The sequence below is a fragment of the Pituophis catenifer genome, unplaced genomic scaffold, assembly GCF_029215685.1.
Source record: "Pituophis catenifer annectens isolate HBS135680 unplaced genomic scaffold, rPitCat1.0.hap2 SCAF_2, whole genome shotgun sequence".
NCBI classification, from domain to species: Eukaryota; Metazoa; Chordata; class Lepidosauria; order Squamata; family Colubridae; genus Pituophis; species Pituophis catenifer.
This window is the reverse complement of record NW_027256882.1, coordinates 253,033,045-253,051,288: the sequence shown is the minus strand read 5'-3', so window position 1 is coordinate 253,051,288 and position 18,244 is coordinate 253,033,045. Positions and strand designations below refer to the sequence as shown.

At 35.9% G+C, this 18,244-nt stretch overlaps 1 protein-coding gene across 2 annotated transcripts in view; it reads right to left on the bottom strand.

The window, feature by feature from the left end:
- The window catches only part of ELL2 (elongation factor for RNA polymerase II 2), a 41,074-nt gene extending 23,981 nt beyond the window's left edge, over nucleotides 1–17,093 (bottom strand). Inside the window, exons 1-3 of one of the 2 annotated variants that reach the window (XM_070938774.1) lie at nucleotides 16,823–17,093; nucleotides 8,711–8,758; nucleotides 504–625 (exon numbers count right to left, since the gene is read on the bottom strand). In XM_070938774.1, the coding sequence (XP_070794875.1) occupies nucleotides 504–625; nucleotides 8,711–8,758; nucleotides 16,823–16,954 (302 nt within the window). In that variant the 5' untranslated portion in view covers nucleotides 16,955–17,093. The remainder of the gene's footprint in view (nucleotides 1–503; nucleotides 626–8,710; nucleotides 8,759–16,822) is intronic. The other variant, XM_070938773.1, reaches the window with a different exon arrangement.
- Nucleotides 17,094–18,244: the final 1,151 nt, after the last annotated feature.

Sequence of the window (18,244 nt, the reverse complement as noted above, 5' to 3'; positions counted from 1 at the left end):
CCCTCAAAATTAAAAACCGCAGCATTTTTCTTAATTTCCAGATGTTTTTAAGTATATGATTAATGTAATACATACGCACACATATACACACATATGTTTGATCATGTAATTATTTCATCCTGGATTCGTTTTCCATTTCTAGACAGCTGAGAAATAAAATAGTTCTTTCTCACTGTGAATTTTGTGGAATATCTCTCAGCCATATGTGTACTGTTACAAATGAATGGAATTCCAAAGTAGACAACATAATTTATCATATGTACAAAACAAAGGGGGACCGGAGGTAGAACTGGCATTTTCCACAGACAACATAATGAGATCTAAACAAGACGATTTCTCTAACTGTATTTTTCAGAAGACCACAACAATTTTAGAACTAGAGTTTATACTTAGTATTTCCTGAGTTGAATTCTTTTTCCACTGTTCAATGCAACAAGGCTACACATATCAGCAACAATTAAAAACAACAATTTCACTTTTATTCCCATTAGTAAATCCTTTACCTTGAAACAGTTTGCTGGACACAATCAAAACTTCCCTGAGGATTATCTTTGCCAACATTTGACAGGTAGAAATCAAAGGTATGGACTTCATTTGGAACATCTGTTTTGGGAATCTTTACAAGCTGAAACACAAACAAATACAAATATTTATCTATAATGTTATAATTATGAAACTAAGCAGATATTTTTTCATATTTACAACTAATTTACAATATACCAGTAGGATTCTGATATAACAAATGAAACTTTAGTCTGCCATTGACATATCCACTGAACCCAAGAAAGAAATGGAATTTAATTCAAACCTTTAATATTTAAATTCAATAAATTGTCTTTTGGGACACAAAGCTTTTAACAATATTATTTTTACATTTAGAAATATTGCAATCAAGCTGCCTCTTCCACTAAGAAGACTTAAAACAAACAAAAAATAATTCAAGCAATTTTGTTGACTCTTATCCCTGGTCTGAAGATACTAAATACTACAGTAGCCCTATATTTTGCTTTTCATAAGGATGTGTTTGCAGCGTATTTCCTTCTCTTCTTTTGATGGACTAAAAAACAACAACACCCAGATACCATTCCAAGATTATTGGCTATGAAGCATAGCAGTAGTGATCCCAGCAGATGGAATCAAGCTTGAAAATACAATTGCTCTTACTTGCTTTCTGAAAACTTGCATCATTTATCTTCAAGGTTTGCTCTGATGCAGTATTCTGATAAGTATATGACAAGCTAAATAGTAAGGACTTTTAATGTAAAGGAATATTTTTTTACCATAGTTGTTTCTGTACTATCAGAGATAAAAAGTTTGAACAAAAATTATTTCAGATTGTAAATGCTAATACTAGCATTTATCCCAGTTTCCAAATTCAAGATTTCCAGAATTTTAAATATTTTATCTATTATTTTCAGCTTAAACTTGCTGATGAAGCATCCAGAAAATTATATGAACAGCATTTGGACAAAAACTTCCACATAATGCTTAGTTATGCCATTCTATTGCTTGCTACCAATACTATATTCTACTACTGTATCTGCTGTCTGTATACTATAGCTAATGTATACAGAAGGCAGGGGATGATGTGGGTTGGAACTCTGTCACATGGTCCAATGAAAAAAACAAATATAGCTAGCTCTTGTTTTGTGAATGCCTCATTTAGTGGCTGTTTGTCATTGGTGACAGTGATAAAAAAGCAACTTTATGACCAATCCTTACATTTATGATCTTCCAGGTCTGTAAAGCCAAGAAAGATTGATTTAGATCATAATCACAGCTGCCATTTCATTTTATGATTGCTTAATGACTAAGTTGCTAGTTCTAATTGTGGTCACTCAACGAAGACAGGTAGCCCTTGCTTACCAAACACTTGTTTAGCAACCATCAGTGCTGAAGGGTTATGTTATGACAGCATTGAAAAAGGAGACCTATGTCTGGTCCTTGAAGTTGTGGCTGTCACAGTGTCCCCACAGTCACACGATTACAATTCAGGCACTTGGTAACCAGCATGCATGTATCAGCACCGCAGTATTCCACAAATGCCATTTGCAACCTGCACAGGAGGTTTCCAACAAGTACAGTCAATGGAAAGCTGTTAGGAAGTTGCAAGTCACAATCACATAATATTGTATTTAACAACCTGTGGTGATTCACTTAACGATAACAGCTGCAACTGTGTAAGTCAGTGAGGTCATGTAACATTTTATTTAACAACTGCACCACTTAACAACAGAGTAGTCAGTCTCAATTGTGGTTGGTAAGAATGGATTATCTCTATATTCAGATATTTAGGATTGCTAAGTAATATTAAAAAAATGGGTAAATGAACACTGAAAATGACTTCCATTAGTGCTATATAGGAGTAGCATCTCTCGTCCTCCAAAAGAGGACTGCTGCATTTTGTATCAACAGTGACTTCTGAGTAGTCCTCAGTCATGTCCTTCAGTCATGACCCAGGTGCTCAAGGCAAGGCAGACCTTTTAAGAGTCTTTTATTGTCCTCAAGAAGTGGTTCAACAAATAGCCCTCCAACAATCAGTAAGAGTCCACCCCACACTATTCTGAAGGCAGCCACCCTCAGTCCCCCAAACAACAGCCCATATATTACCAGGAAAGTCCACAAGGCAAAATCCAGGCATAAGACAAATGGCAGTCCTCAGTGCAAAAACAAGTTACATGGCAAAGGCAGTTCTGAAGGTAAAGTGCAGCAAAGCTAAGGGCAAAAGCAGTCCACAAGGCATAGGCAAGACAAACGGCAGTCCTCAAAGCAAAGGCAAAAAGCAGTTCTTGAAGCAAGGCAAAATGGCACGAATCAAAGCGGGGAGGGTGGGGGGAGTGTAATCCAAAACAAACAATTGTTCCTGCAAAGACTAACACAGCTTCTCCTTAAATCACTCCACTCCAGGTGTGAGGTGGAGTTGGGCGACCTTCTCCGGAGTAGCCTGCAGACCTTCTCTGAGCTTGCCTATTCTCTGCTCTCTGTGCGTTGGATCAAGTGGAGGAGGCAGATGTTCCTCATCAGAGGATATTTGCTGCCTATCAGCACCACTGCCTGTCAGTAGCTGATCCTCCCCTGTGTCTGTGAAGGCAGGAAGCTCTCTTTCTCCTCAACCACTCCCCCCAATGCCTGAGGGGCGGAGGATAGCAATGTCCTCAGCCTCTGGCCTCTCCAAACATGCCAAAGGAGTTGTTCCATCCCTGTCAGACAGTCCCGGTTTCAACTCCTCCTCCTCTTCCTTCGAACTGGGCTCCGATGGGGCCATGCCAAGTTAGTCCTATTTGTAATGTATTGCAAAAATTTGAGAGATGACGAGAATATGAGGCACTGTTGCCAGAACCTCTTATTACTTCTCATCCAGAGATTAGTATGCCCAAGTACAGACACCCAAACCCATAGAAGAAATTAAGTTGGCTGATAACATCATATAATATCTTATGTCAGATATCTGGATAAGTACTTCCATTTGATTCGTGGAGATATAAAGCAATATAGGGAATCCAGTCAAGTTGCTACTCCTGCATCACCCTCCATAACCCATCCTTTTAAATAAGTGCATATCTATCAGTAAGCAATGCTCCCCCCCACAAAAATCTCAAAAAATATATCCAGAAAAATATCATGCTGAATTTTTAAAAAATGCCAAATGTATTGCTTTTCCTTTCAGCAGAGAGCCCAAATTTTTTTTCTAACTTAAAACTACTCCCATAGTCAAAGTAAGAGTCAACCAAGAATAAGTTGGCAGCTATCAGTCAAGTATATTGCTGAGACAGAAGAGAACATGCCTGTAAGTTACTTCATGGTTTACTTGACAAGAATTGAATGGGTCTAAGTTTCCATTGTTTATGAAACCTATGTGAAATAGTTGTCTCAAAGAAGGCAAATGATAAAGAGTAGGCTGAGGTAAGCAATACCTGTGTATTTCACAAGCTTGATTTGCATCCTAAGCTAGCCTCCTGCATTCAGTGTCTGTAAGTTTTGTTGAACTACCAGAGTTCAAGTAAGAAATGACTGCCAGTCTATGTAGTTCGCTTCTATACATAATTATATAGGGAGGGGCTTCACCCCAATAACGTAGAACATGCTTTATGTACTTAAAAGAAAAATTCCCATCTTTAGCATAGTCAGGTCATATTGAAAAAAGCCTGCCCGAGAAACTGCTGCTGTTGATCTTAAGATAAGTAGCTATCATGAGTAATCTATGTGTGGAGTAGGAGTGTTGCATACACAAAGAAAGAAATGGCCTCCTGTAAATATATTTTCCAAAGTTTTCCATAAAGAAATGTTCTCAGAAGAGCATTATTTACAATTATAGATAATACCCTTTACTGTTCTTAGACACAAAAAAAGAATAGCTGCAGTTGAAGTGGCAATAAAAACTAAACATAATCACATATAATTGTGACTGATAGCACAATATGGTTCCAGATTTGATACATGAATATCAACAGAGCAATCCAGCACCAACAATCCATTTAGCAAGGGCAGAGAAATTGCAGTGTGAACTTATTGATAAAAATAAAAACCTGAAATTTAGCATGTTGAATAGGTAACATTCTGAAAGTCTTTTAGACTAATAAGATGCTATAAATTACAAGTATTATTTTGTAGCCAAATTTTTGTAAACAAATTATTGCTGAATCTACTGGTTATAGGAAAGACAAGAGTAATATGATCTGCTCACTTGATGACTGATCAATGTACAACTCTGGTTAAACAATAACTTGAATTCACAAATAGGAATAGAAGTACAGAGTTTCATCTTTAAGCTAAATAAATAGGATCAAAAAAAGATTTCCCCCCAAAATGCTTTAACAAGTGGCTAACCAAAAAGTAATGTTTTAACAAATTATCAATATGGATTATAATTCTATATCATCTTCTCAGTATTGTTATATAACTAACATTTGAACACATTAATAGAGACCTTACATTATCAACCATATTATTCCTACTGTAGTAGCAACTTTGGAAATTAGAGAAAATCACTTGGTTACTGAAAAATCAAAGATATGGTACTTTGCCGTCTAGAACTTACATTATGTTAAAATATCTTCAATTTTAATATGCCTGTCTATTAAATATTTCTCACCCTTATCCTGATATTTGATTTCATTTTGCTCTTTCCCATCACTTAATAGTAGTATTGGTTTACAATAAGAATTATGACCATGTTCTGTTTTGGGCGAATTTCAAACATTTGGCAATTTATGAAAAATCCGGGGGAGAAAGATCCAGAAAAACACTTTGTTCTACTTGAAAGTATTTTCCAGAACTCTGCCCCCAATATATTGATTTGGGTAGAAACAAAAAGGTTTTAAAAAAAAAAAAGTTTTGAAAGTTGATTGTGAAAGGACTTGATGAGAAGGGGAAAATGGGAAATAAAGTACTTAGCTTTTATGAACATTGTGATTAATCCACCACTGATTACATCTATTGCAGCCTTTTGGATGAATGATGATGTAAGGGGTGTGTGTGTGATTCTCCACTTTATTTTAAACAATATATTTTAAACAATATACCCCATTGAAATGGGGTTTCAATGACTAGTTTTTCTATATGAAAGGCATCTTTCTACATGCCTGTTTTCTTCATATCATTTCTCTCCATAAGGGGTAGTCCCGTTTTTGATCCTACAGTATTGAATGGATAAGTTTAGTATACCAGTGTGGGGTGACCTGTTTTCCTTTTGGCCTACTTATTTATATTCTGCTTGTCATGTTGCATGTTTGACTCTTGTCATGCACAAGACCTAAACTACTCTGCTATAAAATTAAACAGCCAATAATTGGCCCTGCTAAGGGCCACCTTGACTGAAACCTTCTGGGTACGCAGGTCAAGAACTGCATATAAATATTGAGGAAATAATCTGAGCAAGCAGTTTTAATGATCCAAACGGTATGTAACTCAACTCTTCCACATACTTATTTGTATGAAACATAACAAATTTCATCTCCTGATAACTAGTTATCATTTGCATTATGTGCAAAGTACTTTAACAATTTAATAAATTGTATTTTAAATAAGTAGATCACATATACAATCAAACAGCCTATACTGATTGCCATGAAATTTGGAATACTTCATCACCCCATAATAGTTTATGTTTCATGTTTTTTTTTCCTAATTCAAGCCAAAAAAAGATAGGCATTATGTTACATACTGAAAAAATGTTTTCTAAAATCATGCTCTGGAACTAGGAACTATTAGAATGGGTTACCACCAGACCAATCTGGGGCCTGAAAGGCTATTTCTGTAATATTAAACACAATAATTGAAACAAATTAATCACTCTATAGCAGATCCAATAAGAATATTGACTGGGAAGCTTATTATTTGTTTGTTTGTTTGTTTGTTCAATTTATATGCCGCCCTTCTCTGGAGACTCAGGGCGGCTTACAATGCATTTAGAAACCATTATAAAAACATTTAAAAATTAAAAAATTAAAACCCATTCACACCATTCATGGCCGGATCTCACAAGATCGCAACAGCGAGATCAACGGCCCCAGGCCTGCCGGAAAAGCCAGGTCTTCACCGCTTTTCGGAAGGCCAATAGGGTGGGGGTGGTCCAGACCTCAGGAGGTAACTGGTTCCAGAGAGCTGGGGCAGCCACAGAGAAGGCTCTCCCCCGCGGGCCCGCCAGCTGGCATTGTTTAGCTGACAGGACCTGGAGGAGACCAACTCTGTGGGATCTTACTGGTCGCTGGGAGCTATGTGGTAGAAGGCGGTCTCGAAGATAACCTGGCCCTGAGCCATGTAGGGCTTTAAAGGTAACCAACACCTTGAATTGTGCCTGGAGACCAATAGGGAGCCAGTGCAGCTCGCAGAGAGTTGGTGTAATGTGGGTGTATCTAGGTACACCCACGATAGCTCACGCGGCTGCATTCTGAACCAACTGTAGTCTCCGAACACTTTTCAAGGGTAGCCCCATGTAGAGCGTGTTGCAATAATCTAACAGTGAGGTGACAAGGGCATGAGTGACTGTGAGGAGAGCCTTCCGATCAAATTATTATGAATTATTATTCATAATAATAATTATTATAACTATTACTATGAGCCTTATAAATTATAGAGTCTAAGCCAACAGGGCTGTGCAACTCTTTGAAAATAATTAGATGTTTCAAAATTAATAGAATAATAATCATAAGAGTGGTCTACAACTTTTTAAAACAGCTGCACCCTTCCCCAAATCACAAAACTGTCCTCTTTAATTGCCACACAATATTGGGAAACAACACAGTTGTTTTAAAGAGTTGCAGACACGTGTTACGTTCACACCTTTCTGCCTTCAAAATCAATTCTGAAACTTAATATAAAGTACTGTACAGCTATAAAAGTCAGTACATAAAAATTCCCAAAATGGTTTGAATGTTTTCCATGAAAGCAATAAATAACTTAGATCTGTTTTGAGGATAAAATACATTGAAATGTAGTTATTGAAATCATTAAAAGTAAATTCATGAATATAGGATTTTTGTATATGTGTGTGCTTTTTATTTTCCGTTTGATTTAATTTAATTTTCTTCTAGGAATCATAACCATAACATTCAAACCTCATAGAAAAAGCTATTCATCTTCTATTCTATATTTCCAAAAAGAATTAAGAAAATTCAGGTAGCTAAGAGACAGACAACAAATGAATAACCAGGTAGCCATTATATGCATACACCTGATATTTATAGACACCCATAAACATGAATATGCTTACATGCTACATTTTATTGTATTTTACCCATGGATAATAATTTTTATTACTTTATCACATTTTATCACATTTTATAACATGCAAGTACAACTGTGTTCACGTAATTTTGGTCACAGTCTATGTTCTATTTAAAGTATTACTTCAGTTCATATTAGGCAGCGAGGGAGAAGTGTAGAGAAAGAAAACTACCAATATTATATTAAAAATAAATACAAGAAGAATTTGGTCACATACATACATGTTGCCTCTAATTTAATGCCTGACTTCTTTCTCCTAAATATTTAAACATTTGTCAAAAAATAAGTAATATGGCTGATAAAAATTTTCATATGGATAATACAAACATGACATACAGTTTTTTTCACAGTCCAACCGATCAATATTTCAACTGATACCATATTATAAACAAAATATTTAAAAGTAGTAGCATAAGCTGGTGTAAATAGTAAATATTAAAAAGCCAGTATTAAATGATATATCCAGCAATTATCAGAAATAATTACATAGCAAAACTTCCAAAAATTTTGATTAATTTTAAATTTTTCAATGCCATTCTGCCTCCCGATTTTCAAACTTACAAACTGTTTTCATTCAAAATCAATTAAAAATTGCTAAACTAACAAGAACAAGAAATTGCCATGATAAGATAATGTTCATGAACCAGTTGAATAAATAAAGTCAGCCAGATGTCTCTGAGTTTTAGGCTAACTTTGGGTCAGTCACACACTCTTAACCAAATCCACTTTAGAGGGTTCTTGGAAGTAAATGAGAGAAGGAAGCATCATGTTTAGTGTCTGACAAAATTCAGACATAAATCTAATAAATGAATAAATCAAATGATGTACTTATCACAAGATTATAAAAGAGGAATATTTTCAAATATGCAATGTTTATACATGGCTTATTCAATGCATAAAATAATTTAAAACAGATGTAGCTCATTACTTAATATAAACTGCTTTAACTGTAGGTAGATAAGTTTTTCTTAATAAAAATACATACCCCTTGAAGCCCTTGAAATTGTATTGAAGGTCGAGAAGGAATTAAATTCTAAAGGAAAAAAAACAAGATTATTAGAAAACTTAAAAAGTAAAAAGTATTTTAGCAAAATATTATAAAGAACTATGTAAAGTAATACATATTTAACAGAAGTATGTTAAGAGATACCATAAGAAATTATATACTAAAATAATTTCTAATATTATAGACTTTAGATATGGAATCTCTGAAATAACATTATTTGTGTTTCTAGTTAAGAGAAATACAGTACTGATGCAAAACAAATAAAATTTAATTCATTTGGTTTGAATGTAAAAGACAAGCATGATTTGCTATTAATATTAACTAATTCGGGATCTATTTCAATAGCTACTAGACACATAATATATTATTAGCTTTAGAATGCTAGAATGAATAGCATTTAAAAATTAAATAGTAAATGGCTTGTTAAACTGAAATAGAGCTCTCTCTCTCTCTCTCTCATTACCTAACTGCATATACAGTATCTATTGTGGTAAAAGGAAACCAGTACTGTGAATCAAACCACTGGAAATTATATGAATATAATAAAATAGAAAGAATGGCTTTATTGTGAAAATACTAAAAAGTCATGCTCTTCACTCAATGCAAAAAATGATAAAACAGTAATATCAAATTTTTAAAGAATCTATTTGTCTGTCATGAACTATAATTTTTGTTAACACAAAGCTCAGACTATAAAACAGAAAATGATTTCTACATACCAAATCTCTGTTCAAAATTGTTTTTGAACTTTTTGATTTCCAAAGCCACCCTATAGAATGTGACTTGGGGCGGCATACATAATTTTTTTGCTGGCTTTCATATTAATGAAATACACTGAAGAAAAAAAATATTTTAATTTGGTTTTGATAACAATTATGGCAATGCAAATCTTTCAAAAGAGATGATTAAAACACTTGGGTAGGTTTACAAAGTACCATTTCTCAAAATGTTAATACAGCTACATCTTTTTCCTGACTCCTACAGCAGTTTTAGAAGCTATTCCTGTCTGTCTCCCCATCGGTAATTGCTTTGCTAGGCAAAATGTTAGCTGTATGAGCTTTGAAAAAATAGCTTCCTTAACAATTAAAACAGCTATATATTCTGAACACCTCTTTCAACGAATTTAAATAGCCCTAATAAGAATAACAAAAACTAATTGACCAATTCAGTTATTTCTTTTAAAAAAGAACTCCACAGCACCTCAATGAATTCATTTCAGAAAAAAATCTATTAATAAATAACTCAATAGCTGTAAAATCATTTTTTAATATTTTGGTATTGTTAAAATTAATTTACATTTTTAGGAAAAATCAATTATAAGAAGTTTGCTTTAAAAAGTAATCTCCTCTCTCCTTAGCTTCAAACCTATACGCTATCTACCTCCTCCCGACAAAAAGGCCAATTTCTAGAATTTAACTTAAGCAACTTTATTTAATCGCTGACAGACATAAGCAATGTCAATGGATAGTAGGGGCTTCATTACTTAAAGGTCGGCTTTATATATATAATGCTAAATCATAGTTCAGTGCTGAGTATATGAGCCAAAATGTGTTCTCATCTGGTTCGGCTTCAAGAGCAACACTAGAAAATATAGGTTTGGTTTTCAATTACAATAAGCTAGTAAAACTCTTTAACTAGTTTATTATAGAAACCAAACTTCATAAAATATATTTCTATCCTTCCAACATCTTCCTGCAGCTCTGTCAATGGAGAGAATTGAATTGGGATACCAAAACAAGGGTGGACAACTTGTGACTGCACACAGACTCCATGCAGCCCCCAGCCTTACATTTCTGCAGCTCCAAAACATCTTTCTACTCAACTTTAATTTGAATGTAAAAAAAAATGCTGCTTATACAAAAATGTTAATAAATTAACAATTCAGTCCTATGCATATTTAACAACATAACTGGCCTGCTACATCAGGCAAAAGCCCATAAAAATGTAGCTTTTTTAAAACTCAAAGAAGCCAACCAGATGAGAAATATCTAGCTCCTGTTATTGTTCCCCTTGAACTGGTATTTAGAGCATACTGCCCCCAATCTCAAGACAAATGGCCTTTTTACAGTTAGTACTAGGTTTGTACAGTGCATCAACAAAAGTGTTGTCTGTGCATGGACACCCATGTGCAGACAATCAGAGTCAGTTTTTGAAGTAACCATTTCAAAGCAGTTTCTTTAACTCTTTAAGGAGGGATATTTCAATCAGACGAATATAATATATTTTGCAAAGCAGAGCTTTCAAACACACTTTTGCTCAGCTCTATTTAGTGTTACATTTAAAAGTGATTGTGCTGTTTTAAACCACTCTAAAAATGTTGTAAAATAAAAGAAATCCAGGCTGATGGGAACAAGTAGCTGACCTTGGCTACTCTTGACAAATTCTGTTCAGTCAGGCAGCCTGACTCATATTTGGACAGGAGACTATCAGGAAATACTAAGGATGCAGGTTAGATTGGGAAGTTGAAAAAAACCCTTGGCAAGAAAGCATCAGCAAACAAATTCCGTATTTCTGCCAACCAAGCTACATGGACGTGTCCACAAAACTCAAGAACTGAAAAACTGCATTGTTACTTCAATCAATTCCAATTCTCTTTGCTTAACTACATGCTTAACTAACTAAAAATGCAAATAGAGATGTATGTACTCAAACTATCAGTCTCAAAGAACCAAGGAGGACATGTAGAGTTACTTCTGAGTAGTTCTTTATTGTTGTTCAGCTATTAACAGAATCTTGTCAGACTAGAGCAACTATCTGCAATAACAATTAGATACATTCTGTGAAGTCCTGGGGGAGGGGTTGCCATCTTTGCCCTCTTCCTGCTTTCCAGACATTCCAAACTGGGAATGAGCCCCTCCCTCCTGCAACTGTGGATTACATTCCATCACATAAACACTAGGAAACTGAACAACAGCACTGCAGTAGATTGCAGTAGATTATGTGTAGAACTGCCATAACTCAGTTTCTCAAGTATTATTCAGCTTTTGGCAATTTTTGTAAAATCATGCTACCCCTATTTGCATCTATCTGTAGGATATTTTTATAAAATCCATAGAAACTTAAAAATAATGTTTTTAAGAATATGTTAGAAATAATAGAGATTCTTGCCTTTATTCCTAGATTTTGTTGTTAGATAGAAAATCTAACGCTCAATCACAAGTCTACATAAATCTATTTAATAAATAAAACAAAATCCAGATTTCACAGGCAGCCAACCATTCTCCCAAGGCAAGTTTTTTTTAAAGTTAACTATGAACTCCTTTTTCCGACTGTATATGTCAATCATTAATAGAACAGGCTTTTCTATTGGAAAGTGATTGAATAGTGACTACACATTTGGTCTGCTAAAATGGCTTCCAGAAGAGTTTGAGATTAATTTAAAAAAAAAAAAAACTGGGAATACTGGTATTATAAGGGGGGGTGGATAATTCCTTCTCTCCTCCCCCTCTTTGTAGGCATTTATGTTGCCCTTCAATCTCCCTTAATTTCTAGGGCTCAACCAGATTGATTAGGAGCAATTGAACACCTGCCCTGTTCCTTGGAAGCTTTTGTGTTCTGACTAGCTCTGGGATAATGATCATGGCCATATGTGGAAATCGAGCAGTGTGACTGAAGTTACCTTAGCTAGTGATAAGAGAAGCCACATGCATACAAACTTGAAATCAAAAGTAAACACAGATTTATCCCTGTCATAGCTAGCAACATTAATGGAGGGTTGCAGATATAATAATGGATGCATGGTGAGTGAATAGCTAATCCTACACTGGAAAATCAGAAATGCTGGAAGACATGCCCATTGCCTTTATTTATTTCACCATTTATTTTAAAATGCAGGATATTGATCCCATGTATACTCAGTGGGAGGGGGTAGCTCCTTTCCCCGAATAAGACAATGACATTTACACCTATGACACTTAAAACAGTTCTGAATACCTGAGTACAGAGATCTAGATGTGTAAGTGGTTCTTTAGATAGCTTGGTCTGTAACTACTTGGGAATCGTAGCTCAAAAACATAATTCTGAAATTGGTCCTAAAAGTCCATGTAGAAACTTAATCAGTGCCAGGATAAAAGGTAGAAAATCAGATGTATATGTATTTTTGTATTGACAATAACTACCAGATAGTTATAAGATAAAAAGCCTTGACATTCATCAAATTCTGACAGCATTTATTTTGAAGCTTATCTTCAAAAGAATGATTACATTTAGAATAGTGCTAATTAGAATAGTGCTAATGTATGTTTAGATACTAATATAGCAAGACTGATCACAGATTAGCAACAGAAAAAGTTGGTCACAGTGGTACTCTCATCATTATATTTAAACGAAATTAAAAGTTTTTTATTTAAGGAGAGACAGAGTCAAATATAAGACTCATGGATTAATACTAGTATTAGTTTATTTTATTAATCATTAGAGATGACATTTAAACATAGCTTAAAAGTTTGACAGATTCTATAAATGACATGCATTTCATAGCTAATACTGCCCATTTGTAAGGCAATAATAATGTGAAAGTTTCAATTTCTATGTTGGTTATGCTATAGCATAATATGCTATAAAGCATATTAAAAGTGGTTGTATTTATTTTGAATGTTACCCTTTAAGTTAACATCTAAATCTATTTAATGAACAATATGCCTTATTAATAACAGGCACGAAGGCCTACTAAATTAAGGAATTTATATTAAGCTTTTACACTGTAAAATCTGGCTATACATATGTCTGGTTACAATAGTGTTAAATTAAGAGTCTTTTAGAATGGATGGCCATAATAAATGCAATACAACAAATAAATAAAATTAATTTATATTTATTCCTGCTACATATAGCATTTAATTATAGGAATTATTTCTTCCTATTCTATTATATGTTTAAGAATATTTTGCTGCTGAATTAGTTCAGTCAATGGAAAAGCTAATGTAGATTACCTTTTCAATATAAGCAAAGTTAAATCTAACTTTTGCTCAGAAATTAATCATTTTTAAGCTATCAATAGCTAGTTGATAGCTCTATCAAGAACTAGTTGATAGGTCTGTAAATAATGTCTAAATAATGTGCAATTTCCTTTATATCACAAGTTCTTTGAAAATTACATCTTGAAGAATTCAGTTTTTAATACCATTTTATAAGACAAATTAGATAGGTCATTTTATGTTTTTCACTAGTTAAGGAACCTGTTTATAATATTTAGAAATAAACATTGTATTTAGAGTATAGATTTATATATGCATTCTCAGAAATATTTCTAGACTGAAATATTATTAAAGTTGTTCCCCAATGTAGAAAAGATTGTATACTTTAATTTCTAATACTTCACGTTCCCTGTCATCCTTACATTTTTTAAATTAATCATTTAAATTTTACAAGGCAAATGTAATTATTTTTCCATATGAGAAAGCTGAGATTAGCACACATTTTATATAATCATGAATGTGGAACCTATGTCACTGCTTCAGATAAAATAAATTATTTTCCTGCTTTAGGATATATTTTTAACATTTAAAACCGGGTTAATTATTTAACAGATAAACAGAGCAAAGTTGTATAGGGGACTCAAAAACATTGTTTAAAATTTAATTTTTACTTTTATGTAGATTTGGTTTTTCTCAATGTTTTATTTTCTATAAAATAAACTGCTTCAAAAAAATAACTCCAAGTGTATGACAATACAGAATACCTTTGATTATAAAAATGTTAAAAGAAATTTGAAGACAATCATTTTCAATCCGAAATGAACTGATAGTAATTTTAAAGCTAACCAAATACGCAGTACAGTAAGATTAGATTTTCCTGATACAAATATTAACTGTGTTTTCTAAGACAGAGGAAGAAAACTCTTTTATGTTACATTTCATTTAGCTGAAATAGAAGAAACTAAAAATATATGTAATGGTGTAAACTTTAAGGACTGATTTTCTTTTTTAAATATTTGTTTTAGAAATCTAGCTAAACTGCCCTAATTCCAAAAAATGAAGGAGAGGAAATGTGGTGGCTACATTAACAACAAGCAGCATTTTCTGCATTGTTCTTGAATAAAAGTTTCATGGTAAAATAAGAATAACTGCAGTTTCAATTCTTCAACAAACATATGCTATAGCTAAAGCTCCAATCTGAAGTTGATTTGTAAGGATTATTTGGCAGAAGTAATAATTTCCACTCATGCTTAACAAGGGAAAGAGCTTGATGTACTAAGTAATTATTCCATATATATCCCAGAGTGGCTATAGTTTGCTGAATGGGGAAAGAAAGTTGACCCAGTCACACAGCTACAGAAGAGTCCTTCCATTGAAGGAAGCTTATTTTGTTCACTATTTTAGATTTACCCTGATTATTATGAAAAACAACCATTAGTCATACGAAAAGGCACAATTTAGAGGTCAATTCTCAGAAAACGATGTCTGACTCATCTTTCTGCAAGAAGAACAGCTAGGAGAAAACAGGGCGGAGAATGGGGGAATAGTCTGCCATCTGTCAAGAACCTGTTATTTAAATTCTGTCTGGTTTAGTTATGTTCTCAGCTTATCTATTGCTCTTAGAAGGTTTAAAGGGAAAGCCCTTTTGGGAGAAGCCTGCTGCCAAATGACTGGAGTATTTAAAAATAAAAGAAAGAAGAAAGTTTGATCAGCACCTTCCTAGAATCTCTGCAATTCAACAATTCCCCCAAGATTTCTCTGAACACTCAGAGAAAGCCAGTAACAAAAGGAATTTAGGCAAAAAGGGAAGCAAATTTAATTTGAAATTCCATGTTAAAATACCAGTTAATTAGAGCTTAATCCTTCTTGCTGGGCACAGGGTAGCACACAGGAACTCTAATGTGCTTTGAACAAACACAAATGAGGGCTCAAGTTTCCACTGGAAAGCTGCAGCAAGATAATAAAAGAGATCAGCAACTCTCCTGCCTCCTACTTCTGCAAAAGAAGATTAACACAGATCCTACAGGTCACTTTTTGTTGATCTGATCTCCAATTTTTTTTAAAGTGTCCCATATATGAAGCCAATGCATCTTAACACGTAGTCTTTTTTTCTTCAAATTAAATATATTGCACTGCAAATTTGAATAGCTGTTAATGCCATTTCAAATAAGTGACACAATTTGGCCCCATTTCGATTTTTCACAGTTGTTAATGGGGATCCGGAGAGAGAGAGAGTGAGAGGGAGAAAAAAGCCAAGTTGGGGGGGGAAAGGGAGTCCGGATGGCAGGAAGATTTAATATTTCTGACAGCCATTATAATGATGTGCAATAAATCTGTCAGTGTTACAATTGTCACTTAAAAACTCAGCCACTAAACACGCTTCAGAAAATAATAATAATAATAATAATAATAATAATAATAATAATAATAATAATAATAATAATAATAATAAAAAAAACCCGAGTCCTCAAATGTACCCACACCTATTTTCTCCCACACACATTTAATGGCAGCGACAGGCCAGAGGGAGAAGAAGAGCAAAGCCCTTAAATAAATGACAGCTCAGCAGAATCGCTTTCATCTGGGAACGGCCGGCACTGGTCACGGCCAGCTCCGGAGGTACAAGCTGGCACCGACCCCGAGAAAGGCGACTTTCTTGGGTAAATGCCATTTTTAAAAGATGGCATCAACCCCAGGCAGCGTCACCCTCATATCTTTCTGCCTGAAAGCAGCTGCGGCTCGGGAAACTTTGTATCCCGCAAAAGTTTTCTTTTTTTTTTAAAAAAAAAGAGATCGTCAGGAAAAATGGAAGAACAGGGAAACAGACTTTCGGAAAAGTTAAGGCTCTGGACTTATCGGGCAGCCATAGAAGGAAACTGAAGGGGATCCTTCTCTTCAGGAGAACCGAAAGTGGCTCCGGCAGTTGCTTCCCCCTCAACCTTCTCTTCCCTCCAAGCCCCGATCCGATGAGGCAAGACACTCAGCCTCTGCCTCTGGACGAAGGTTGTTGCCTCTTTCCATCAGTTAGTTTTCTATTTTTCTATTTCTTTTTATAAAAGGTCCTCAATCTAAACGCTAACTCCAGGGGAATCCCCGAAGGTCACCGACCCCCTTTCCCAGGCGAAGCGTCGCCTTGTTCGGCGGTTAATACCAGGTTAACCGGGGCTCTCCTCACCTTGCTCCCCTGGTAGTTCTCCAGTGCTCGAAAGGCGGTCTCGGTCAGCTTGACATGCAGCACCGTGATATTGTCCTGCGTGACTCTACCGCAGGACACGCCATACCTGCCCCCTTCCCGCAGAGACGCCATTTTACGCCACCTCCCGCCCCACAGCCACCGACGGGGCCGCGAAGCCGCCACCGGAGGCTGCTGCTGCTGCTGCCGCTACAGCCACTTCGGCAGCAACAGCCATCCTGCCGCTGACGTACCAGGCAACGCGCAGCCGCCGCCGCCGCCGCCGCCGCCGCCACCGCGGCACCCCGCCCACTCAGCCCAGCAGCAGCCTCGCCGCCCCTTCCCCGACGCCCCAGGAGCGCCGCCCCTTTTCCCCACGCGCCCGGCCCGTAGCCTGGCCGCGGCACGCAAGACCCGCCCCACGCGCAGGCGCCAGGCCCACCGCTCTTTCCGACTCCGCGCCGAGGAGCTTACCCGAGGTCAGCGGAGGGGGGGGGGAGGTGGGGCTACCTGGTGACGTCGGTTCATACGGTATTTGATCACGTTTATATCATTATTGACGCTTGGGATTGAGTCACCTGTGGACTTATTATGTACGCTTGGTCTGAGTTGCCCTGCGTTATGTGGGCATCACGACTCCGGTGCTGGGATCAATTGTAAAACCTTTGCAGCCTAGCTTCCTCCTACAGCAGATTTGTAAAACTTTAAATAAAATAAATGGGTCAACTGCACTACGAGACTCTGTGGTCTCATCCCCAAACCCCCAAAACTTTAACCTAAAACTTTCTACCGTTGACCTCACCCCATTCCTAAGAAGTCTGTAAGGGATGTGCATAAGAGCACCAGCCTGCCTACCGTCCCTGTCCTAATGTTCCCTTTAATTGTACTCATTTTATGTATTCAATTCATGCTTATACTTATATATATTATCTAATATGTACTCGACAAAATAAAATAAATAAATAAAAAATAAAACAAATGGTAGAGGATCTCCTGCTTGAGCAGGGGGTTGGACTAGAAGACCTCCAAGGTCCCTTCCAGCTCTATTCTGATTGAACTTCAGAGCAGCATTCTCCTTTATTGCAGCAGCAGCACACCTTATGCGGTTACTATATATAAAGTTGAATGCCTGAAGAGTGCCTTCTGTGGTGTGTTTTTCTTTCTGGAGCTCAGGTGCCATTATTTCCTGCCTGTCGTAGTTGTACATAAGTATGTAGAACTTTGTGTGGATTGACCTACTGACTAGACAAGATGGTGTGCACAACCCTCCCTTTCTAAATCATTCTTGCTTAACGCAAAAACGTTGTGACTTTTTGAAAAGTAACAATTGTATCATTGTGCATACTTTCGTGAATTGATAATGTGTACTGAAAGTGTCATAAAACTTTTTTGCTGCAAACAAGTAAGGGCTCCCTCATGTACATG